This window comes from Serinus canaria, chromosome 13, assembly GCF_022539315.1.
Source record: "Serinus canaria isolate serCan28SL12 chromosome 13, serCan2020, whole genome shotgun sequence".
NCBI lineage: Eukaryota > Metazoa > Chordata > Aves > Passeriformes > Fringillidae > Serinus > Serinus canaria.
Genome location: NC_066327.1, coordinates 4,430,622 through 4,455,118, shown reverse-complemented (window position 1 = coordinate 4,455,118; position 24,497 = coordinate 4,430,622). Strand labels below are relative to the sequence as shown.

The 24,497-nt window shown below is 43.8% G+C and overlaps 1 protein-coding gene across 1 annotated transcript in view; it reads left to right on the top strand.

The window, feature by feature from the left end:
- Positions 1-24,497, top strand: part of WWC1 (WW and C2 domain containing 1) — a 66,677-nt gene that overhangs the window by 41,336 nt on the left and 844 nt on the right. Inside the window, exons 9-22 of the mRNA XM_030229170.2 lie at positions 4,524-4,766; positions 6,218-6,307; positions 8,567-9,105; positions 13,162-13,270; positions 14,941-15,021; positions 15,903-15,989; positions 17,270-17,462; positions 18,243-18,395; positions 18,890-18,990; positions 19,760-19,907; positions 20,563-20,727; positions 22,129-22,221; positions 23,054-23,284; positions 23,974-24,095. Coding sequence (XP_030085030.1) covers positions 4,524-4,766; positions 6,218-6,307; positions 8,567-9,105; positions 13,162-13,270; positions 14,941-15,021; positions 15,903-15,989; positions 17,270-17,462; positions 18,243-18,395; positions 18,890-18,990; positions 19,760-19,907; positions 20,563-20,727; positions 22,129-22,221; positions 23,054-23,284; positions 23,974-24,095 — 2,355 coding nt within the window. The remainder of the gene's footprint in view (positions 1-4,523; positions 4,767-6,217; positions 6,308-8,566; positions 9,106-13,161; positions 13,271-14,940; positions 15,022-15,902; positions 15,990-17,269; positions 17,463-18,242; positions 18,396-18,889; positions 18,991-19,759; positions 19,908-20,562; positions 20,728-22,128; positions 22,222-23,053; positions 23,285-23,973; positions 24,096-24,497) is intronic.

Genomic DNA, 24,497 nt, shown 5'->3' with positions numbered 1-24,497 from the left:
TGCATAGTTAAATGAAAAACCACCAAGAAATATTGCTTAGACTTTGGCTGGCCTAGTCTTTGTTCAGTGATGTAACTACTGCTGGTGGTGACTTTCTTCACTTTTAACTGCTCTAGAGGACTTTGCAACTCCAGAATACCAAAGTTCAGATGCATGGTACAATCTGTGCTTGGGATATATGCAAAGAGAAAGCTTTTTCTCCAGCCTCTGGTTAGAAGTAAGAGCCTTAAGGCTGAGGTTACTCATAATGCTCTCATTTTGGTGTACTGGAGTGGCCAGTAGGCCATGCTTCTCAGTGGCATAAAATCTGATCTGTGTCTGTGGCAGTTGTCAAAAACTGTGTGCCCAACTGCTTCTGCCACAATCTTGGGTGGAGCAATTTTATCAGAACTGTTTATTTTGCCAGTCCAAGGTTTGCCAAACCACCTTGACATTCAAATGATTCAGTGACTTTTAAAAGCAACATTAAAAATACCATTCCAGATGCAGTGGTTAATTTGGCATGTTAAAATTGCCTTTTACTTTTAAGCTTTGCTGAAGCCTTCAGTTTAATTCACACTGACTTTACACATTCAGATTGAAGAGGAATTCACTTCCTTTATCCTGTATCTTTTCCAAGGAGGGGCAAGTGAATAATGACAAGCCTGCTCTTTTAATATGCTCTTTATAAAGAGAGAGAACTTTATAAAGACAGCACTCTGGTTCATTTGAAGTGGTGATGAGGAGCATACAACATAACTTGCAGTTAAAGAATACTTGCTGCTCATACCCCATGTTTGTCTTAGGTTATCTGTAGTTTTTTCTCAAAGTTTAAAAAACATTTTCATGAGGAAAGATGACTCTAAATGGACATGAATAGTTGATGATAAAATGGAAAGATCTCCAGCTATCAAAGTACCATGGTTTTGGCACAGTGTTTAGTAGGAGCTGCAGAAACAAATACCTCAACTGGTTTAAAGCTGGAACAATACTATGGATATAGTGACTCACAAGGAACCTTCTGTTCCTGTGAAAATTCTTCCTTGTGATGTTTGAAGTGTTTCCTGTCCCCACAGCAGCATTAAAATGTTCCAAAAACACAATAGAAGACTGTACTTTGCCCACGCACGAACTGTGAAGGAGCCAAGTGATGGAAGTACATGTGTTTTATTAGCTCTGCAGTATCTAGAAAGCTAAAACTTAAGGTTTGAAATCAAGTTGGTCCTCATATGAATTAGTTTAGCACTACTAGATCTGTAAGGGGCTGGTGCTTTAGAAAGCAGGCTCTGGCAGACACTGTTTGCACCATTGCTGTGGACCAGACTACAGCTCAGCTGTGGGTGAATATCTGACTGAACTTGACCACACCAGAACTTCCAGGACAGTTCCCTTTCCCACCACTAATTCCTTTCCTGTCACAGTTCAGGCAGATAACTGACCCCTAGAGCAGGTATTATAAAACCCAAAAAAGACAGAGGGCAGCTAGAGTGACAAACCTTTGGCTTAATAATATTCAAAACTGAGAGTGGTATCATGTCAAAAAGGTTGTCATTGCTACATCTCAGCAAGGAGATAGCTGCTGCAGCATAAATGTAATCAGAGATGCAATTAAATTATGTTGTACAACTTCAGACACATAGCAGTACCTCAGTTGTGTAGCACTTGCACCCTGCACTGTTCTGATTTCTTCAGCAGTTAAACTTTCAGCTTGGGCTCTGTGTGACTGGTGGTAGCTCAGGGATTTTAGAAGTGTGTTTTTTTTAATCTCCTAAAATGAAATACTTTAATGTCACATTAAGCAACATTACAACAATGGTGGGTATTTCACTGGTCAGTTTTTAAACCACACCTTCCACTTAGTTTGTGTTTTTTTCCTCAAGAACAGAAGCTTATCTGGTACAGGATTGTTAATTACTGGTTGCAAATACTCATCTTATGCTCCTTTGGAGATGCATGTGCTCTGAACAATCTCTGGAGACACTAAAAATGTTATGTGCTATGCCTGTGTTGTATAATAATAGAAAGTACTAACTTTCCCTAATTAACAAAAAAGAGCCTTGTTATGACAATGAATAAATCATCTCACTGCCTTTCCTAGGTAGAAGGAGATCAATTAAATGAAACTTGAGCTTCCTGTTCTGTATATTCAGTCTGGTGGCCGTTCAGAAAGGGGGTGAGACCTGAGGCCAGCATTGCAAGCCCAGCCTGGCTCAGCACTGATTCAGACTCAGGCAGTGAATGCTGAAGGGCTGGAGTGTTCAGCCAAGTGCAGACCTTCTGCAATGTGTTTCTTTTGAGATGGTGCTGTTTTATTGGAAAAATAGAATAATAAACCTCATTTTAACTGAGAAGGAGGAAAATAATGATCGTGTACCAAAGGTAGAACTGGAGGTTAGTTTAACAAAGCTTTTAGACTCGGAAATGCATGGAGAACAAATTCCAGTGGAAAAGCCATATGCATGCAAATGTATGCCAAAAGTGATCAGATTAATGCCAGCCAATCCTCTTAGACTCATATCCCTTCAAAATGCACTGAGGAATTCTTGGATTATGAATTAATGCCACTTAATTCTTCGTTGGAGCACAGTATTGCACTTAATCAGGCACTCAAAAACAAAACAGCTCTTAAGAAAACCTAAAAATAGTTGAGCTGAATATCTATCAATTATGGAACTTTATTAGAGTAAGCAACCTGCTGTGGGAAATGGGTTTACAGAAAGTGATGCTTCTTTTCAGAAGGGTGATCTCATGTCTGTCTCCTGTGGTGGTGGAGGCAGGTCAGTGTCTGTGAGCCTAATCCTTCACAGGCTCTCGGGCTCAGGTTCCTCTTGGAGCTTGGAAGACAAAGCTTTATTCTTCAAGGCCACTCAGGAGCCTTGTAGCTGCTGCTGCCCAGATCTGCATCTTATTGCTTACTCCACACACTTTGATTTTGCTGGTTGGCACTGAATTTGCTCTGTGCCTGCCTGTGTGCTGGTTTGCTGGAGGAAACACACACTAGCATAAACCAAATTCTAGAGAGATGACTCCACATTAGTACCTGCAGCTTTTTGCTGTGCCTATTTTAATCCAGTAAGTCTGTCACCAGATCACAAAGCCCTTTTCAAAGAGAAGCATATTGGACATTCATTTTACATGTCACTTCCATTTCTTATGTATTTGCTAAACCCAAGTGAGAGATTAATCTGAGTTCATCACATGAAGAGGCACATATGCCTTGCCTCTCTGATGTTAAGTCAAGTGATGATTTTTTTTTTTTTTTGCAAATATCTTACAAAGTACTTTTTTCTTCTTGTTTGCCTTCTAAGTTTTTCAAATTTTTTTTCATCCCAGCCCATTCTGTCCTTCCCATTCCCTGCTTCCCGCTTGATTTTTTGGATTGTGTGAGTTCAGAAACACGGGTCCTTGGTAATTCTAATTCAGATTTATCTGTTCTGTTGTTTCTCATCAAACTACTGTATCAGCCTGTCAGGTCTTGAGGAGTTGCAGGTTAGTGAGTACAAAGGAAGCAGCTTCCTTTGGGAAAATTGGCATTACTGCCCTTGGTTCTGTATCCTGGCCTGCTGCTGGTTTTCTGCTTCTCTCTGTGTTGCACTGCAAAACTGATCATTTGTGGACCTAGCTGAGCAGGTCAGATAGTCGGGAAATTGGGAACAGGCAGATATTTAGAGTGAGCAGCCTCCTTACCTGCCACAAGCTGCGCTCTCCTCCTCTGATAATCAAAGCTCTTGATAATTTTACATCTGTATTGCTGTTGCTTTTAGTCATTATCATCCTCCCTGAGCTGTGGTGTGCTGCTGAAGGACTGGTGATGCAGGCTTTTACCTGAAATCTGGAGTGATATCTGTAATGAACATGGGCTTTGATTTTGGTGCAGATAAGGAGCTCAGGATTTTGGTAGGATCACATTGCCTCTCCAGCTCCTCACATCCTCAGGTGCAGGTTGCACCAGAAGTAGCTTCTTAATGTGTGCAGAGTGCTTACTGTTGAATCAACAGGTGGATTCCTGCAGCAGCAGCATGGAGATATGATTCACTTCCTCATTGCAAAGACAAAAAAGAGTTTCTAAGCTTTTGACTAACCACTGATCTTTATCTGAATCGTACATGGGGAGAACGCAGTTATTTCCATAAAAGTGATTAAAGAGTAGGTATTTATCACATCATACCCTCCACACAAACTACTCTGAAGTCAGAGCTGTAATGCATATGAAACACCTATACCATATCTGATCACCTTTTCTGACACCCAGAATTTTTGTTGTATTATTCCCTGTCTTGTGGACACTGCATATTAGCCAGAAACTTCATTTTCCATTGTGAACCAATGTGAGTTAAAATCCCATTCTTCCTGTCCACATCCCAGCACTTGGCACCATTCTGGTCAGGGGGACATGAGGGTGTTTGTCCTGGAGCTGAGAGCTCCGGGTTGAGAGCTTTCCTCAGGGCTCTGGGAGGTGTGGCTGGTCATGGTGCACCTCTGTGTGTCTGGAGCAGGAGGTCAAGCACTCCTCAGGGAATAACTGCATTTTTTTTCCCCTGCAGAATAGCAAACCTGAAAATCCAGCTGGCTAAGCTTGACAGCGAGGCCTGGCCTGGCGTGCTGGACTCTGAGCGGGACCGTCTGATCCTGATTAATGAGAAGGAGGAGCTCTTGAAGGAAATGCGATTTATCAGCCCCAGAAAATGGACTCGAGGAGAGGTGGAGAGACTGGAGACAGAGAGGAGGCGCCTGGAGGAAGACCTTCAGGCTGCTCGAGACACTCAGAGCAAAGCTCTCACTGAGAGGTAGGTTAGTGGGCACAGGGCAGGCCCTTTTTGGACAAGAGGTAACTGGGGGCAAGCACCAGCACCCCCTGGCTGAGTGCCCACAGCAGTGCCCTCACATTCCCAGGACACTCTGCTCAGAGAGCTTCTGAACTCAACTCCCAAACAACCCATCTGCAAGGCTTACTGTGCCACTGGGGAAAGCTTGCTGTTCCTACAGTGGATCCTTTATGGGAATATAAAGAGTGCTCAAAATAGCCCAGTGTAGTGTTGGTGTAGTGTAACATTTCTGTATGCAGCCAGCACCTCGCAGCAGCTTCTACACTTGCTGTGCAGTCTGAGCCTGACATTGGTAAATGTCAGCAGATGGAATTTTAAATTTCTTAAATTTGCTGTTTGTTCTGAGCATCCTTGTATGTGATTCCTGTAGGATCTGGTATTTGACAGGGCTGTGGGGCTTGCAGGGAATATCCTGTGAATCTAAACTAGCTGAAAAAAATGCCAACTTTCTTCCCTAATTTTACCTGTGTTGCAGGGGGAGATCTCAGGGGAATGTACAGTGAGGATGAATACTGCATGAGGCATTGCCTACAGGTGTTTTACAGTCTGGATGCATTAATGAGGGTGGCTCAGCAGTGTTTCTGGTAGCTGCAGTCTCTTGAACATATATAGGCATACTGCATTCACTCTCTCTTTGGCTCCATATTTTCATTTCTTCTACATGGTCATTGTCCAGCTGACACCAATTTCTACATTGGCTTTTCATGGTTTTATCATGCTGGAAAAAAAGTAAATGTCTTGACCATGAGACTTTTACCTGCCTGAACTATCTGTGGTTTGACAAATGGTTCTGGTTTTGCCCTAAGGTGAACCCCTTCATTTGGGATTTTTGGGAATTTGATCACATTCTAGAGTGCCAAAGACATAGCCCCTGTATGGGGAAGGATTTTGTGTCCAGAGGCCTGTTCAGTTAGCGTGTGAGCACCCACGAGCACATGTGTTTGTCTCAAACCAGTTCAGGTGGGAAATAAAGCTGAGATGCTGCTAAAGACAATAATGTAAAGCTGTAATGAGATGGTTAATAACTAAATCAAATTTCCTTCCACTAAAGTCCCATAGACTTTAGTGGAAGGAAATTAAGACATTTATGCTTTTATTAGCACTGGAACTACAGGAATATAGTGTATAGTGAGTAAAATCTGCCCAGCTCTTTTATGGCCTGATCCTAGAAACATTAACTTCTGTGGTACCAGCTGTAATTATTTTGTCTTGTTGTGAATGTTTTCTGGACTGAGTTCTGCATTTTAAAAGTTTCTAAAGTTGGTAAAAAGTTACAGATCTTGACCAAATTCTGTCCTGGGTATTCCTATCAACTTTTGTAGGATTTCACAGCCTAAAGGTAGATTTTTCCTTTACTCCTTATTTAAAATAGTAAATGCTGCTTTAGCTCATCTCCTTTGATCTTCTCTTAGATTGAAGTTGAACAGCAAAAGAAATCAGCTTGTCCGAGAGCTGGAGGAAACCACGCGGTTGGTGGCCATGCTGCACACCCAGCTCAAGAGGTAGGTGACCCTTCCCAGCAGCTGGGGTTGCTTTTGCTGCACATGGTGCCACTGCCTTTCTCTGCTGACAGTTCCAGCTCCCAGCTGAGGGCTGAAAGGCCTTTCAGTCCCAGGAGTGACCACAGTCCTCTGTGTAGTCAGGGGAAGGAGAAGCCTTGGGATCATAGGTCAGTTTAGATGGGTGCTTTTCAACCTCCTGGTGATGCCTCTGTCTCACAGCAGGAGTTTGCACAGTCCCTTCTCTTCCAGTAATATTCAGTTGACCAGAGAGAGCTGAGATTTATTCACTAAAGTTTGAATTACTGAATAAAGTACGTTAAAGACAGCTTGACAGCAAGTGGAGGGAATCTCACTAATGCAACTACACATTAATGGATGAATGATTAGATTTCTCTAATTCCAAGTGTGCTACGGCTTGCACTGTGGACAATATATAGAGATATTCCCAAATCTGTTGTGGTTCATATGGTGTAAAGAATGGCTTCTAGTTCAGGCTTTAGTTTTGGAAGAACACAGGATTGCTATTTCCAGACTAATGCATGGCTGCAGGCACTAAGGCCAAATCATTTTGCTAAAAGTATTTTTTTATCATTCTGATAGCAAGAAAGTTTGTGGGGTTTTTGTTTGTTTGAGGTTTTTTCCTACCAGTGTGCACTGAATTTACTTTGTTTGTAGCTTCTGCTCCACTTGGATTCTGTTTCATTTTGTGAAGATGACACCGAAAAGACTGGAAAGAAATCATAGTGCAAGACTGACATGTAAATAAGCCAGCATGGAGAATAGCTATCTGTGAGGCTTTTATGCAGTGGAAATGCATCATATTTTCATTTCACCTAGCTGATTAGGGATCTTATGAGGTGATCAAGAAGCATGTGAAACTAATTTCTTCCTAACCGTGTGCCCAGTGTTCTTGGCATGCTCCTTCATAAGAATAAGTGTTTGTTATTAACCCCATAATGCAAAATGTCTGGCATTCAAGGGCATGTACAAAAGGAAATTGAGCCCAGTTTTTTGACAGGGAAAAGACTAATTGAAAATCCCTCCCTTTTCATAGTAAAGTACACTGAAAAGCTGTAAATTCATTAGGCTTCAACAGATGTGTATATACTGCCAATATGCAAAAACTTCTATCAGAAGCTTTTTTGAGCAAATGTGCTGCAGTGCACATCTGTCAGAAGAAATTTTCTGCCAAAATTATACTAAATACAGCATACTTGCCTTTTTCTCATAAGGTCATGGACATAATTATACAAATATAGCTTCCAGCTTTTACCCTATAAATAATAAAGAAGGGATTATTAGGCGTATTAATATCTCACTGTTTTTCAGTGGGGCAACTTAAGGCACTTACACATATTCAGAATTTTTTCAATAGCTAATCCCTATCTGAAGTGAGGGTCAATAATAACCAAGGTCTTCAATATGCAGAGCAGGAGTCTTGGTTTAAATGGAATTTCTAGAGATGGTACATGTTGTAGTCACCACTGGAATACTTGCTGGGTCTCCTGAGCAGAAAACTGTGCTGTGGTGTCTGGACTTTCTCATCTGAACAGACTTCTATTCAGCACCTGCTTAAAATTAATTTTGTTGTCAGTTATGTTCTGAACCTAGAACTCTAGGGATAAATAAGGCGTGTGAATTGATTTCACAGCCCAGCCCCAGCTTTTTCCCTTGCTCTCTTGGCCCTGGATTCCATGTAGCAGTCTTTCACATGGATAAATCCTGACAGCTTTCTGGGAACTGCTGGCTGTTGTGATCTCTGAGGGCCAGTTCCAGGCAGCTGTGATATTGCCTTTTGGCTGCAGGTCCAAGATTGAGGCAAATGGAAGGAAATTTCCATATGGTCAGACAGTTCATTGCAATAACTTCATCTTCTTGCATGGGCCTTGCTGGTTTTTGCAGTCTGCTTTGGAGATTAACAGGAGCCATAGATACTTTCCAGAGAGATGTGGGAGGAGGTGGATGGCACTAATTTTCATTGGTTTGAAACTGTTCATTAGAGTTGTTTTGGCTAAACAAGGACTCTCAGGAGTCTGATATGGTGAGTAGAAAAGTGTGTATGATGGATATTGTTTCACTGAGCAGTGACCCACGGTTCCTGCTGTGCAGACTGTGGTTCTGGGTTGCTCTGGGGACTAATGCGTGTGGCCTGAGCTAACAAAGCAACACCCTGTGGGCTGAGAGATGTGGTGACATTGCAGTGTTTTCGTGAGAAATCAGAAGATACAGTGTCATGGTTTTCTGACTTGTTTCCTTCAGTCTCTCCACCAGCATGCTTTCCCTCTCCTCGAGCAGCAGCCCTGGTTCTCTTGCATCTAGCAGAGGATCTCTTGCCACCTCCAGCCAGGATTCGTCCACCTCAGCCAGTTTCACTGATCTCTACTACGAGCACCTGGAGCAGTTGGAGCAGTTGGACTCAGAATACCAAAACAAGCTTGACTTGCTCTTAGAAGGAGCCACTGGGTTTAGGCCATCAGGCTGTATCACCACCATTCATGAGAATGAAGTAGCAAAAACTCAAAAAGCAGATGCCACGAGTCGCATGCAGGCTCTGAGGTCCTTGTCTGGTACTCCCAAATCCATGACATCACTGTCCCCAAGGTCATCTCTCTCTTCTCCATCCCCGCCTTGCTCTCCACTGGTGATAGACCCACTCCTAACTGGTGATGCCTTTTCAAGCCATATGGATTTTGATGATGCAGAGATAAGTGCAAATCTGTCAGAACTCACCCTAAACACTGGGAGTGGCAACTGTAGACTGGAAGAGCCTCGAGCAGGAGATAAACATCTAGGTCAAGGTATGGTAAGAAAAGATTAGCATGCACTGCATGCATTTATATTTAATGTAGTTCATAAAGCATTGAGAAGCAAGTGTTTCAGAAGCTGTCTGTCATCTTGTTATCTTTATGTTGAAAAATGTTTTCAGCTCTGTGTTCTGTCTTGTTTGGGAGGGAGGGTTGGTATTTTAATTTGTACACAAAAATACTGATCGAATGAGTCTTGCAGGAGACTGATTTAGGTGTGTTTTTATTGTACACAGATGTGCGCGCACACAAATCACAGGGATTTCATGTGCAAATATAGATGGTCATGGTGGGATTCCTGGTTTGATTTGGCACTAAACTATTCAGAATGTCATGTATTGTTTTGGGTCTGGGAGACACACAGTGCCATACTGATGCAAAGTTTTTGACCAAGCTTTTGAGGAGGGCTGCAAAAGCCATTTAGCTTAATAGTTAACAAATTATAGTGATAATAATCCTTCCCCACCACCTCGGTATGCATAAAATCCTGCTCTGGTTCCCAGTAAATCAGTGGCAATGAATTTATTAATTTCAGCTGAGCAGACATGTCAAGGCTGTGCTTGAATTCTGCTGTTTTGGTCTCTTAGCAACAAAAACGTGTTTAGATTGTAAGCATGATAAAATAAGACATTTAGAGATAGTGGATGTTCTCATATATGCATATGGCTTGTTGGTGGGTGGGAAGGGTTCATCCTTTTTTGGAATGGATGGGTTAAAGCAGTTGGCACAGCCAGGGCACAGTGCTAGGGCCTGTCTGAGGCCCTTGTGACTGTTGTTGGGTTAAATCCAATGAGTGAAAGGACTGGATTTGTAGCTGCAGTGAGGAAGAGCTTTAAAGGCAATATAAACTTGCAAGCTGCAGTCCTGTAAACCAGCAGCACAGTTTGTTTCTGTTTTTCGTGGGATTATTGAACAGCCTGTGTGAATAAAGGGAACCAGTACCATGTTATCACCACCTTCTGCATTAAGAAGGCTGACGCTATTTAAAACACAATAAAAAACACAAGTGCAAGTCCTCCCTTTGAGCTACCATTTTCCTACAAGCAAGAAGTATTATGTATTTGAGTAGGAAACACTAATTATTCTTATTAGAACTGGACGCTGATTAGTTTTAACCTTTTTAGCTCTTCAAGATATGCCAAGGCTGTTAAAGTGAAAGCTCAGGTGTTAAGCAGATTAAGTGATTACTGCTGTTAGCCAGTCAGCAGACAAAATAATCACCATAAGTAGTTTATTTCAGGGCAATAACGGGATGAGATTCTACTCCTCAGGCATTTTGGGGGTGGGGGCTCAGTGTAACCCAAAATGCAGGGGCTGGTTCTGGGGTGGTCAGTCCTGGGCAAAGCATGCTCACATGTCATGGAAGCAGAGCTGAGCTCTATGGCTGAGGGCTTTGCTGCTGCCTTCTGCTAGAGCAGAACCTCCTCTAGCTTTGAAACTGAAATAAGGTTGCCTTTCTCACCTGGAGAACACCTGATCAATTTAAGGGAATCCAGTAGCAAAACCTGGAATCTGGCAGAGCCCAGCATTCTCTGATTAAATGGTCTGGAGGTGAGGACAGTGCATGACATGGCTCTTAAAGGGCCATTGCAGAAAGAGAAGGGAAAACTTCAAATTCTTGATGTGAGTGCAAAAAATCATGAAACACCACAGGGAGTGTTATCTACCTGCTTGGAAAAATGAAAGAGAGTTGAGTCAGTTCTGAACTGTTCCATAAACTTTCTTATTAGTGTAATATCTCTTCAGAGACTTAAGGCTAAAAGCTGAAAGTCCAAATCTTTTGTTAATTGGCTGCATGAAAAGGCTGAGCTTTCTGAGTCTTTTGCAGAACCAGTAAGGAAAGGGGTGGCTGGAATTGTTGTCAGAGAACTATTTATCTTTATTCAGCTTTACACTGTAACACTCTGCTGTACAGAGCTCACTTCACTGTTGTGCCCTTCTGCATTCCCCCCTTGGTCCTGAGGTGCTGGGGGAGGTGGTCAAGAATGAGGCTTTCTGTGTTGGAATGACTCCATGGAATTGGGAACTGAGGGGGAAAGAACAGTTTGGTGTGTGGAGGCCAACCTGCAGTGCCTTTCCCAGGGAGCCAGTCCTGTAAGGGATGTAAAGGGATTCCCAGAGCAGCATTTGGTGTGTAAAACTCCAAGAATCAGATTTAGGAATCCAGCCAGTGCGGAAGAAGTGATTTTCCTATTAAAACCATGGACTAGGAGATATGAAGGAGAACTGAGGAAAGAAGTTTTGACCCTGCCCACGTACCTCTAGCACAGCCTATGATCCACAGCACTGCAGGAGCCTGGCCTTGGCAGGTGGCAGGAGGGAGGATGGATTAAACTGGGAATGCCAGTGTCAAATGGATCCATTTGTTTCAGTTAATGACTGATACATTGTGATACAGGTGCTAACTTCTATTCATGTGGATTGACATATGGGGAAAAGGTCTGGACTTTCTATTTCTGTCCAGTGGCTCCATGGGAGTACCAAGATGAGAAATGCCATTTTTTGGTGTCCAAAAGTCCATGGATAAATGGGCCCAAAATGGCACAGGTGTCTCAAAGGATTGGGGTTACCTGTAGCACCCTCTACTGTTGGCTTCCACGTCCTTATGTCCTTACAAGTCCTTATGGTATTCCATAAGCCTTGCACACTTTTCCAACAATTTATTCAAAGCTGGATTTAATTCTTTAAGTGGCTTTGTGAGACTGTGAAGAAAACAACACCAAAAAAAAAAACATCTGAAAAAACAGACTCAAACCCCAGAAAACCAACGAGAACCCAGACTTGCTTTGTAATAAAGAAAATATGCATTGGAACCGTATGTTGGCTTGGGGGCATGTGGTTGTCTAAGTCTGTGGGAAAGAAGGACCACTTCTGAAAAACAAAAGGCTGTTGGAGAGGAGTGTACTGCTCTGCTGCAGTGGGGTTCCAGCTGCTCCCAGGGTGACACATGGCACCTCCTCACTCTTGGAGCAGGTCTCCCACATCCCTGAGGATCAGAGCCAAGAGCTGGGTATGGCCCAGCACTTGTTAGCCACATTGGCAGATGGAGTTCTCCAGACTCTTGGCTGCAGCTCCTCTCCACTGAAATGTGTAAAGATGCAGAATTTGCAGGTTTGCAGGGAGAATCTTTCCCTGTTTTGAAGCACAGGAAATCTATGTGAGATAACACCTCTGTGCAAAACTTGCTTCACCTTCTTAGGTTTCTCTTCCCTATCTCCTTTTCCCTGTACTCCTGCATGTGACTGCTCTTTTGAATCCTGTACATCTCTTTCTCTCTATGTTCAGCTTTTGGTCTTTCTGGACCTGTCTTTTGTCCTGTGTACACAAACATTTGGATTTAGGTGGTGGATTTTTGCTGTTCCCCTCTTGGTATGAGCTCTCTAGGTGAGATATGCAGCTCCACATGATGCAAACCTGGCCAGAACCAGCTCAACAGTGCTTGCCCAGCCCCTGCTCTCTGGGTGGCTGGGACAGAGTGATTGCTGCCTGCCTAAGGGTGCCTTGAAGTAGGAGCTGGTTTGTTGGTCCATATTTATAAGTTCACTAGAATTTAGAAGTCCTGCTGCTTCTGAACATTGCTCATCATGTCATGGGTACCTCTCTGCCTTTCCAGGGCTTTGGAAGCCTCTCCTGGCATCTCCTGCAAGGACTTGTGCCCAGAGAGGTGCCAGGGCAAGCAGCTGTGACACACTGTGTATAATCTCAGCCCTCATACTGCACTACTCCCTTGTGCCCAGGGAGTAAAGGGGCACTCACTGTGCAATGAAACCCTCTCTCACCTCCACTACACAATCTGTTCCTCCTGTTTTCCTGGGACTTTTTGTTGTTCAGGGCAGTTTGGCACATTCCCTCACTTCAAGGCCACCTTTGAGCTCAGCCTGCCCTACCTGTGTCCCCCGAGTCTTCAGAAATGTGCTATTGCTTAACAATACCTGGCAGGGGAAAAAAAATGCAATTCAAGGGGAGGATAAGAAGGAAAGCTGCTGCTTATCCAGACAGTTTGTTTTCATTAACACCTGCTTTTGGTTTTCCTCTGTGCTTTCCTGCTAGGTATAAACACAGCTGGAGGGACAGCACTGAAGGTGGCAGGTGTGTCTGCTGCAGTGTCTGATGAATCTGTTGCTGGGGACAGCGGGGTGTACGAGGCATCTGTACAAAGGTAGACATCAGATCTCTCTCCAGGTTGAGCCAATGACTCAGCTTTGCCAGAAATCAGCTGCAATACTGCTGGTTATGACCTTTGTTTGTAATTCAATGGCTAAAGTTCTCAATCTCAGGTTCTGAAAAAACTATGAGCAGGATGAATTTGATTATCAAAATGACCCATGCCTACCATAAAAGAAGCAGCTGAAAGGAAGCTCAGAGGGAGCTGTGTTGTGGAGGTGCTGGTCAACTGTGGGTGCTGCCCTGGCAGGGGGAAGTGGAGCCATCTGGGGTAGGAGGAAAGTCCCCTCCTCTCAGTCAGTGACACCCCTCAGCCAGCATGGGGGGACTTTGGGATGTTTAAGGAAGCACCTTGAACTGCCTGATGGATGTGCACATGCAGTGATGCAGTTCCCATGTGCATGGAGCAAGAGCAGGATGTGATGCCCACAAGACTTCTCCCATTAAGGGCACAGCTGGGACTCACTGCTCTTGCTGGCTTTCTGGATTGTCTGTGGGGGCGTTGTCAAAATGCTCCCTGGAAGGCACTGACCTTATTGGTACCTGCATCTCATATGGGTTTTCCTACTGTTTTTATTAGCATTCAGGTGAATCAGGGTTGTTAGTTGCAAACCACAGCTGTAGAGGTGAAATATCACTCATCTCAGATGCCCCCTGTTCATTAGTAATCTTCATTAATTCTCTAGATAAATTAGTAATTTTTATGTTTACAGCGCACTTTGACAAGGGAGTGCAGTGCTTCAGTAAATTTTGCTCCTGGGCTCAAGCAGTCAGACAGTTGGGTGTGCCAGGGCCCTGTGTCCCTTCTGTGGGGTAGGGAGCTCTGTGGAGAGGCGAGTGGGACAGTCACAGAAGGCATCCCATGCACACTCACATGCCTGATGTTGTTTGGGTTATCAGTTTGCCAGCCCCTGTGGTGCCCACAGTGTCATTTTGGTGCCTGTCCAAGTGGTGAGGGTGGGATGAGCCACCCTCTGCAGCTGAAATGTAACGAAATGCAAGAGAGTGCTAAGCAGTAATATGGAAAACACTTAGAAGAGAAGAATGCTAATCCTGTTTTCATGTGCTACAGCATAGCCTCTTGAGGCAATTAGACAATGAATGTAGTTTTGGGGACTTACAGTGCATAAAACTTGGGAGGAGGAATACATTGGGAGGGAAATGATGCAGAATAGCTGTTTCCAGCAAGACCAGTCAGTGTACTCTGTCACTTATAATGGGCTTAAGAAAGTTTGATTTCTTAAAGAAACAAAGGAATTACTTAAATCTAATAAAAGTTGAGAATTTTTGCTGTCATGCTGCAGACAGGATTGCAATTTTTAAGTCACATTTCTCTTGCTGGGCAGTCAGCCGTTTTTGCTGAAAACCAGTCAAGGGAACCCTTTAAAAATCCCCCACTGCCTTCTTTTTGCAGTCTTTTGTGTGGCTTTTTTTTCTTTTGGCAGTGAAGAGGGAAGACATATGACTTTCTGCTGATAAGCACTGTAATACATACCTCTAAGGCTGATTGCACTTACTTCTCAAATGGGCTTTCTTTTAGCTGCTAATTTTACAAAATCCATATACCAAACCACTAAGTGGAAGGGAAAAGTTCTTGAATCACCTAAATGCAAACACTTCAAGAAGAGGCAAATCAAATCCTTAATTGTTGTTGATTCCTTTCAGACCATGTGTGTCAGAAGTGATGGTGTTTGACAGTGATGATGCAGAAGCAGCTGGAACAGCCAAAGTGCAAATTGCAATGAGGTATGTGCAACATATTTTACTGGATTTGTCTTCCAGTGGGAAGAATGGTAAATGGGATAGTGCTTTCTGTGTTTTCTTCTTGTGTCCTATTAGTATTAACTAACTAATGCCCTTTTTTAGTGGCATTAAGAATTACACTTGACTCCAGGAGGTTCTTGGTTGCCCTCTTTCATTTCAGTGGAAATCAGCTGGTGATACTGTGGTAAGAGGGTGCAAACCAGCAGTAGGAGCATTGCCAGTGCTGGGCTGGAGGAAACCTTTGGCTGGATTGCAGAATCCTTAAGGGTGCAGCTTGGGTGGGGAAAACTGCTGAGAATAAGTGGCAGTCACCATCCCTGACCTCATGTGGATCACACAGTAGTGGGTCAGGTGTAGGAGGGCAGGCACAGAGGCATCCTCCTTCAATGACTTCTTGGAAGTTAGGTGGGATTTGAGAAAAAGAAGTTGTACAAAACTCATCTGTCATGGCCATCCAAAGCAAAAGATTACTCATGACATCCTCACTCTTGTACTTCAAGTATTTTTACTTGTAAGTTTTCCATATTGCAGCCATTAAGACCTCTCAAAATATTGCAGCTGCAATGCAGCAATCTAACTAGACCCCAGGAAAAGCAGTGTGGTAGGTCAAATCTACAGTCCATTCTATCTGAATCCTTAAGTTCTAGATGTTCTGGACTGTTCTATATTCTGGATGTTCTGGTAGCAAAACTTGATGTAATAGGAAACTGGTTTTGTTTTAAACTGTGGGCAAGTCATGGTCAGTCACATTGTAGAGTTGTCTTTTTTGTACATTTTTGGTATTGTTTGTGTGAAATACTCGGCCACAGAGTCCAAGGCAGAATTCTCTAATAATAATGCTTTTCTGTGTGTTTCTGATTCAGATATGATGACAAAAATAAACAATTTGCCATATTGGTCATCCAGCTGAGTAATGTTCCAGCACTGCTGTTACAACAAGATCAAAAAGTGTAAGTGGGTGAAACAAACACACTTGATATATTTGTGTTAGATCCCATTGGGAATGAAAGTGAGATTGGCTTATGAGTTTTCACACTCTTTAAAATTTACCTTTCCTGAAATGTGAAATGTGTATACATTATGTGGTGACACTTATGAACCAATAAACCTGTAGACTGAAATAAGGTGCAGTTTCTTCCTCAAAGGTCTGTATTTGATAGGAAAGGACTTGCCTGGAATTAGCACTGGCTGGTGAAGTTCTTAATTGTATCAGTGCCTTGAGCATTTGTCCTGCTGCAGAACTCCTTGGACACCTGTACAGGGTTGGGAAAATGTGCAGCTACTGCTAGACTCATTCCAAGCACAAGGTCTTTAAACTCAGCTGTGGGCTGAGTAAACTGACAAAAATTGGATTCATTTTTGCTGTTCCTACCCACAGAAGGGTGTTAGCAGTGTGACAAATTGCACAGGTGTAAACAACTACATAAATCAGGATCCCATGATGCCTGAGTATGAGGTTCAGAAGGATGAAGTCTGTGGCAACTCCTGCCACTTCACATCTCTGAGGCTGTGACAAGATGTTCCTTTCTTCTCAGTTGACTGCAGCACCAGAGAATAGGAAAGGACAGCTGTGGGTGTACCAGTTGTGGGTTTCTCTGGGTCTGGATTGAAGGCACTTGAGGTGGTGGTTCATGTTCAGACAGTCTCACTGCTGTGAGTTTGGCAGATTTTCATTAGAAGGCACAAAATGGCCAACAATCTCTTGTTACAAGGTTTTTTAAGACTAAACTATCCAATTAAGAACTGACACCTGGATTATTTCCCCTTTTAACCCAATAACTGATCCCAGAGAGCTGCAATGGGGACTTTTCTGCCCAGTTACAAAATGCCACCCAAACCCATGGAGAAGGAGGAAGAAGCAGCATGAAGAAGAGGCCCAGGACGACACCCTGTGCCCTCCATCTTGCTTCCATCCACAACATACTAAAAATCCCAAACCCTCAATTTCTCACCAAGTGACACACCTACACTGCTCTCTATATGCTATTTCACACTTTTGTAGATTCCAGTCTATCTTGAAGTCTGGGAAACTTTCTCCATGGATGAGGGTCAGAGTCAGTGCTGCCCTGGGGGTCAGGGCACCCCAGAGCAGACACAGAAATATTCCCTGTGGTGCCCTGGGTTTCCCTAGACAGCGGTGTCCACAGTGCTCAGTCTGACTGTCAGTGAGGGGTTCTGGGGAGCTGCACAGGTGCAGGGAGGGCAGAGCTGATGCAGTGTGTCCCCACAGGACCATCCGTGTGGCCGTGCTGCCCTGCTGGGAGAGCACGAGCTGCCTGTTCCGCACCCGGCCCGCGGAGCCCGCGGACAGTCTCGTGTACAACGAAGTGTTCTGGGTCTCCATCTCCTACCCGGCCCTGCGCCAGAAGACTTTAAGGGTCGATGTTTGCACTGTAGATAAATCTCACCTTGAAGAATGTTTGGTGAGTATCCAGCTCTGTGTTAATAACTCTGTGTTTGTTTCCTCTTTTTAATTAGACACGATGTTACACTCTTGAGGTTTGGCAATTTCTGTGAAAGCCTTCCTGATAATCTTTAGCTTTGTGGTCTCTCCCCCACAGTGTTCTTTGCAATGACAATTTCCATCAGGAAAAACAATTATGAGATAAATGTTTTGTTACAGAACTACCTTGTCAGATCACTGGATATTTCTCCTTCATGATCTGATATCAGACTCTAACTAGGTTTCTTATTTTTGGAAACATTTATGGTATTGCAATTGAGAACCAATTACTTTGGTTTTGGATACATCAGGTTGTGTGCTAAATGTAATGTATTAAAAAATTACAAAGGCAGATGAGGAGAAATGGGATATACAAAACTAAAGTGTCTGGGTTTGGGCAGTGATTTTTGTCAGCTTTGCAAACTTCTTGAAAAGGAGACATCCTCTCCAGAGTTCCTTTCTCTTTCTCTTTGAAGCTCTGGCTGTAATTTCTACCTCCTGCAGTAGCACTGTTTGTACTTCTGGATTCTTGTTACAGTGGAGCTTTAGTGAAACACTTGCTACTTACATTGGAAGCCCTTGGCGATGCTAAAAATAATTAAACATATAGCATTACTAGTGGTGTTGAAATGGGATAAACAGGCAATTTTTCTTTTTGTTGAATTTGCCAAAATCAAGATTTTCACTCTGCTTTTTTCTGACTGGTGTGGTAGCTGTTCATTTTAGTATTACACTAAAACTGTGTTTTTGCTGTCAATAGGGTGGAGCACAAATTAGCCTTGCTGAAATATGCAGATCCGGAGAGAAAACAACCCGTTGGTATAACCTCCTTAGTTATAAATATCAGCAGAAGGAAAACAGGAAAAGTAAACAAGGAAACAGCCACTCTGAAGTACCCTGCACTGAAAAAACAGTAAGAACAGCTGCTTAAATTGAGCAAATCTCTTCTAAATAGGACTAGCAAGAGGGTTTGTGTGGCTGTTACTATAGAGAAGTGAAGGCTGCTGTGTTTATATTTACAACTTGAATGTGTTGTTAAGTGCAGCAAAATAATTAACTTGATTCCAGATATGCCCTTGTCCTGGGTAAACACTTACTGAAATCTCTGCTCAGGAAGCTGAGGGATGAGTAAGTGATGTGTGAGCTCCAGGCTTCCTGCAGTGCTGCCATGAACTTGCTGGGCAAGTCACGACAGAGTTTGCACATGCAGGGCACAGAAGGTGCTCAGCCTGGAGCTGCACACCTGCACGTGTTGGGGGAGCTGGGCCAGCTCTGCTCACAGGGCTGCACTGAGCTCTGTCTGCACTGGGGCTGGGGGCTGCTCTGGGGCTCTTCTCACCACAGAGGCTGGGCACTCTGCAGTCTCTGAGAGTCATTTCTTCACCAAAAGCCTCTTTCTCTCCTCAGGACTCTGTCTCAGCACTCTTAGAGCAGACAGCTGTTGAACTGGAAGCTGTGGAGAAGAAACTGGAGGAAAGCAGAAGCACTTTAACTAGTGGAGAGAGCTGGTAGGTGCCATCCCACCAGCTTCTTGTTGAGGAGTGATGTGAGCGTTTGGGTGCAGAGGAAAAAGCAGATTATACTGAGCAGTATAGGGAGGCTTCTTCTTCTGCTGTTTTGGTGAAAAATCACATTTCTTCTGTTCTGGAGGTTGTGCTTAGAAAATGAGAACAAAACTGGTAAATGTTGAAAATTGTCAGTAGCGCTATGCTAATTTTGTTATTTGTACAGTCTTCTATGGATGCCCTGAAAACTCCCCTCTGTGGTGCAAGGCTTTGCTTGAATTTTAATGTGGCTGTTCTTTATATGGTTCAGATTCAGATTTCCTTAGAGAAGTCCAACATTTGAAATAGAAAGCAAGCCTGACCAATGGGATTGATGGAGAAGCCTGCTGTGCGTTCAAAGGAGCTGAAAAGGGTGTTAAAACAGTGCTTCAATTTTGTCCAGTAACACTTTTTAACTAAGATTAATGGCATCCTGAGAGCTCCCCTCAAGATGTTCTTGCCTTAAACTCAGACCACATGGCTGAACCCTCATCTTGCTTCTTTTGAAGCCAGATCAGGATGAAGTTTTTGGCAGTAATGTGGTCTTCTGGTGCAGCTTCTCTCCTTTCTAAGCCTGTGTTTGTGTAATCTCAGTGGCTGCAGGGCCTGTCAGGTACACGTGGCTGCCTTGGGAATGTTTTTCTGTCCATCAGCTTACAGAAGGTACCTCCTGCTTCAGAGCCAGAGTATTGTCCACAACAGACCAGTTCAATAACAAAGTTGTTCTTTTCAGGCAAGACGAAGAGGTTCCTGACCTGGAAGAGCAGGATGAGATCAGTGAAAATGAAGCAGAGGAGGAGGAAGAATTCTGTGCTGGAAAATCGCTGTGGGATACAGAAGAAAGTCTGAATTCCCAGCTGCACACAGAGATAGCAGTGAAGGTACAGTCAAGGGCCTTTTGAACAGAAAGATGATTTAAGCTGGGTTGTTGCTGAGCTGAGCAAGGCTACAGCAGTTATTTTAAAGTTCGCCATTGATGATTAAAGGTTTGTCTACCTGAAATCTTTGTAAATAACTCTGTGTAACCATTTTCTCCCACAGTTAGTACAGCAGTGTTTCATGCCTTCTTTTTGCTGTTCATGAAAACTGTTTTCATTAATGTGACAGTGGTTTTGGGCTTGTTTAATTATGAATGGAGCTGTAGTCAAACAGGGGTGTGCTGTACACAGGTCTCTCTGTGCATTGATTTGGATCTTTGCTGCAGATGCACAACAAGTAAGATAATGGTCTTTAAAATCATACCTGCTCTCTGAGGGATTGCCAGGTCACAGTGATGTGTGGATCCACAGGCAAAGCCCATGGAATCAGCTGTGTTGTACAGCAGTCAGTGGATGCAGAGCCCTTAGGGAGCAGTCCAGTTAATGCAGCAGACTCCAGGAGTGATTCATGTCAGGGCACACTGCATGAGAAGGGCTAAAGAATGTCTGGGTTTAAATGCAGCAAGCACAGACGTGGCACAGGTGGCTGTCACACAGCCCTGGGGGTGTCCTGAGCACATGGAAAGCTGGCATTTACACTGCACTGTGTGTCTTTCAGGTGGATAAAGAGACCAACACAGAGAGCCTTGCACAGTCCTCGACGGTAGTTCGTCCAAAAGACAAAAGGGCAGCAAATCCACCCCAAAGTCAGTTTGTCAGGGGCAGCACCATCATCCGCTCCAAAACGTTTTCCCCAGGACCACAGAGTCAGTACGTGTGTCGGGTAAGGACAGTGAAACCCTGAGCTTCTTAGTGCTTGTCTTCACTCAGTCTGTATTTCTCACAGAAACCCAACAGTGCTTTCTTCTCTCCCCCTCTGACTTCAGAAGTTGCTCTGTCCTCACATCCTGAACAGTATCTTGTCTTGGAACTAACAGCATTAAGCGCAAATTTATCAGATATATATGTGCACATATATCTGTGGCATGTGCAGCTTGTTGAGATGCCCTGCCCTGCCTGGAAGGGCTGCTGTAAGACAGTGATGAATAAGCTGCATATATAAACAGTTTCCTGCTGCTCGAAGTGTTCTCTGCTAGCTCAGTTACCTCTGTCCACCTGACTTCAGATGAGGTGAACATAAAACCTTGATAGAAATGGAAAGGTAAGTACCTGATAAGATCAGCAAAAAAACTGGGGAAACCTGAAAGTGACCAGTGTGCCTTGTGTGAAGGGAACTGAACAGGCCATGTGTTGGGTCACATGTCACTTCCCCTGCTTTGAAATGTTTGTTCACAATTATTTCCTGGATTGAGGGTCAGAATAAACTATAAATATCTAATCTTTTAAGTGGAATTGGCAAACAAGCCAGCACTGTCTTTTGCCATGCACGACCTGTCCCAAGTGGGCAAGCCCTTAATACAGCTGGGCCATACCTGCTGTAGGTTCTCCCTGGTTCAGCAGCAGGTGCTTCCAGAGGGGAGCAAACCTTACTCATTCTGCAGTGCTGGAGTGGTGCAGGTGCTGTGTCCCAGCACATGCAGATCCCAGTGCCACGCCCCCTCCTCCCCCAGCTTTGAGAAGGGACATGAAAAGGGAATTAAAATTAAAGCCTGCTTCAGCTGAGCTCTTTGTAAGGGTCTACAGACACCCACAAAACAAGGCAGGCTGTGTGTAACATGGCAACTCTTCAGCTGATAAGTCCAGGGGGAGAGCTTTCAGGTAAACTTGCCTCTTCCACCACTAGCTTAAAATACAGGTTATAGAAAAATACAGATTAGAGAAAGAAGAAATATAATAAAAGAGTCCCATGCTTTACATATGCTAGGAAAAAATATTGTTATTATAGTATTATTATTACTACTTACAGCTTATTTTTCTGGGCTGGTTTGTCCAGCCTAGTTACTTGCACAGGAGAAGAGCAGGGGGGCAGAGTCCCATATCATATCCTGACTTAGTGTCTCTCTTTGCTCACAGCCTATTCCCAAAAAGGGACAGAGTTCAAGGCTTGTGGCAGGATCTGGCTGTGCCAGTGCATGTTGTGTACTCAGACTGGGGTGACAGCTGTCTGCCTTTCACAAAACTTCATCGTTCTGCTTACAACAACCTCTGGGCTTGCTGACAGTGTGTGTATGCACTGCTTGTATTTCTTCCATGAAAGATTTGTGGTTTTCACCTTCCTTTTCAGCTGAATCGCAGTGATAGTGACAGTTCCACACTATCCAAAAAGCCCCCCTTCGTGCGGAATGCGATGGAGAGACGAAGTGTCAGAGTGAAACGGGTAAGAACATCACCGCTTTTATTTTCCTCTAACACAGACACATGCAAAAGTCATAAAACTGTTTTGAAAGAAAAATTTGCAAGCATAAATCAGTTGCCACATGCTTTCATTCACAACCTTTTCTTTGTGTGTGAGAAGTCTCTCAAGGATTCTTTGAAATATCAGATTATGACTGTAACATTTAAATTAGAACTCAATTAAAACATTTAATGTAGGAAAATGGTTCCTGGTATTTTCCATCTTGTCAGAGAAACAGTTTTGCTGTGTTTATTGTTGTGAGATTCTTAAGTATTTATAATAAATTTGAGGGGCTGGAAAAGAGATGAGAATGATGTCTCAGGTGACCCTGTTGTAGTGATGCCATGGCACTCAATAAACCCCTGTGCCCATTGTGATGGCAATCACTAAAATTCCCCCAGGATACTGACACTGAACTCCTAAGGAGATGGTTTTCTTGGGACAGCTTGTGTTTGAAACTAGCAGAAGGCAGTATGTTACTGGAAAAAGGAATCACAGGTTTTTCTGCAGCACTGTGGATTCATCTGAAGATGAGACATTAAACTTTAAGAGGAAGGTGTGCAAGCAAGACTTGTTCAATTTGGAGACGCTGCCAAGGGAGAACTTGAGTGGAAGCACAGAAATGAAAACATTTATCTATAAGAATTCCTTGAGTTTGTGGTATCTGTCTCAAGACAGACTGGAAAGCAGGATCAATAGAGATGGTTTGTGTGAAGAGAAGCATTAGAAAGATGGGTCTCACAATGTGTTTGGCACTTTCTGGGTGGAGTGCTTGGGACAATTCTCCATTGTGTGCTCACCCCTTCTCTTCCAGCCTTCAGTCAAGTCCTTCGGTACAGAGCGCCTGATCCGCACCTCGCTGGACCTGGAGCTGGACCTGCAGGCTTCAAAAACCTGGCACGACCAGCTGGTTCAGGAGATCTCAGTGCTGAGGGAACTGAAGGAACAGCTGGAACAAGCTCAAAGTCAGGGTGAAAAAGAGTTGCCACAGTGGGTGAAGGACGATGAGAGGTTTCGAGTGCTGCTGAGACTCGTGGAGAAACGAGTGAGTCATACCTGCCTTGGGGTTTCGTTCCACTCAGTGGAGAAATTTTGGGAACAGGGGACTTTGGACAGTCAGTAGATGAAGCCTGAGCACTGTTAGTCACTCTTGTCTGCCACATACAGCTCTATCAAGCTGTTAGTCCTGAGCCCTTTCATTCACCAGCAGAGAGATTTGCTGCCCTAGCAGAGGTGTGAATACAAGTCACAGATGCCATCTGTTGTGCCAAGTGTGTCCCCCCAGTCTGCAGGAGGTGTGGTGTGTGGTGGTTGGCACTTACCTTACTCTACATCACACCCTCCCCCATGCACAGGGCCCCTTCTCAGCTTCTGGGATTTCTCAGCACTTCTGCTGGCACCAGGCAGAGACCAGGCTATGCTGGCACCAGGTGGTGTGAGGTGCTCTGTGGGGTGCTGTGTGTGCTGATCTTCTGCCTTAAAAGATCTATCAAAAAGATGCAAAGAGAGAACTTACAGAAGCCATTATTTTTACCACAGGCAGGAAGGACACCTTACAGAAAGCTCTCTCCCTTAGAATGGTTAGTTGTCAAGCTTCAGTTTAGCTTCCATGGCTTGTGACTTCCAGAGTCAACAGTCTCCAGAACCCTCAGACCTGCAGCTGAAATGCAGGTCAGTTAGGATAAGATAATTCCTCCTGGAAACACAAACAAGTCTTCTCCATTATTCATTTAGGTGCAAAATCCAGAACACAAGTGTGAGCTCAAGGCTGATAAAATGATGAGAGCTGCTGCCAAGGACGTCCACAGACTGCGAGGGCAGAGTCGAAAGGAGCCTCTGGAAGTGCAGTCATTCAGGTAATCCTAGGTAAAGGGGAGGAGAAATTGACTACTTCCATGATTTTTCTGTGGCTGACTGAGATGCTGATGAGGAAGACTGATCTATGGAGAAGTAGTTAACTGTTCTGCTTAAATAAGAGCTTCTGTATTTTCATATCCAAGTATAAGGTCTGACTCAGGGGAATTAGTTGCAGCACTGCACATGATCAAAGCAAACAGCATTCTACAACTCATTCCCCACCTGGCAACAAATTCTGTAACACAGAAGCAGCCCTTTGCTTCCCTAAGTAACAGAGCCAGAAAAGAAGAAGCCCTGAGCCCTTCTGAAATGGCTTTTGGTAAGGTCAGTATTGTGGGTTTAACTCATGTCTGATAAGTAAATAAAAGGTGTAGGTTGTGAGAGGATGTACATCTGCTCCC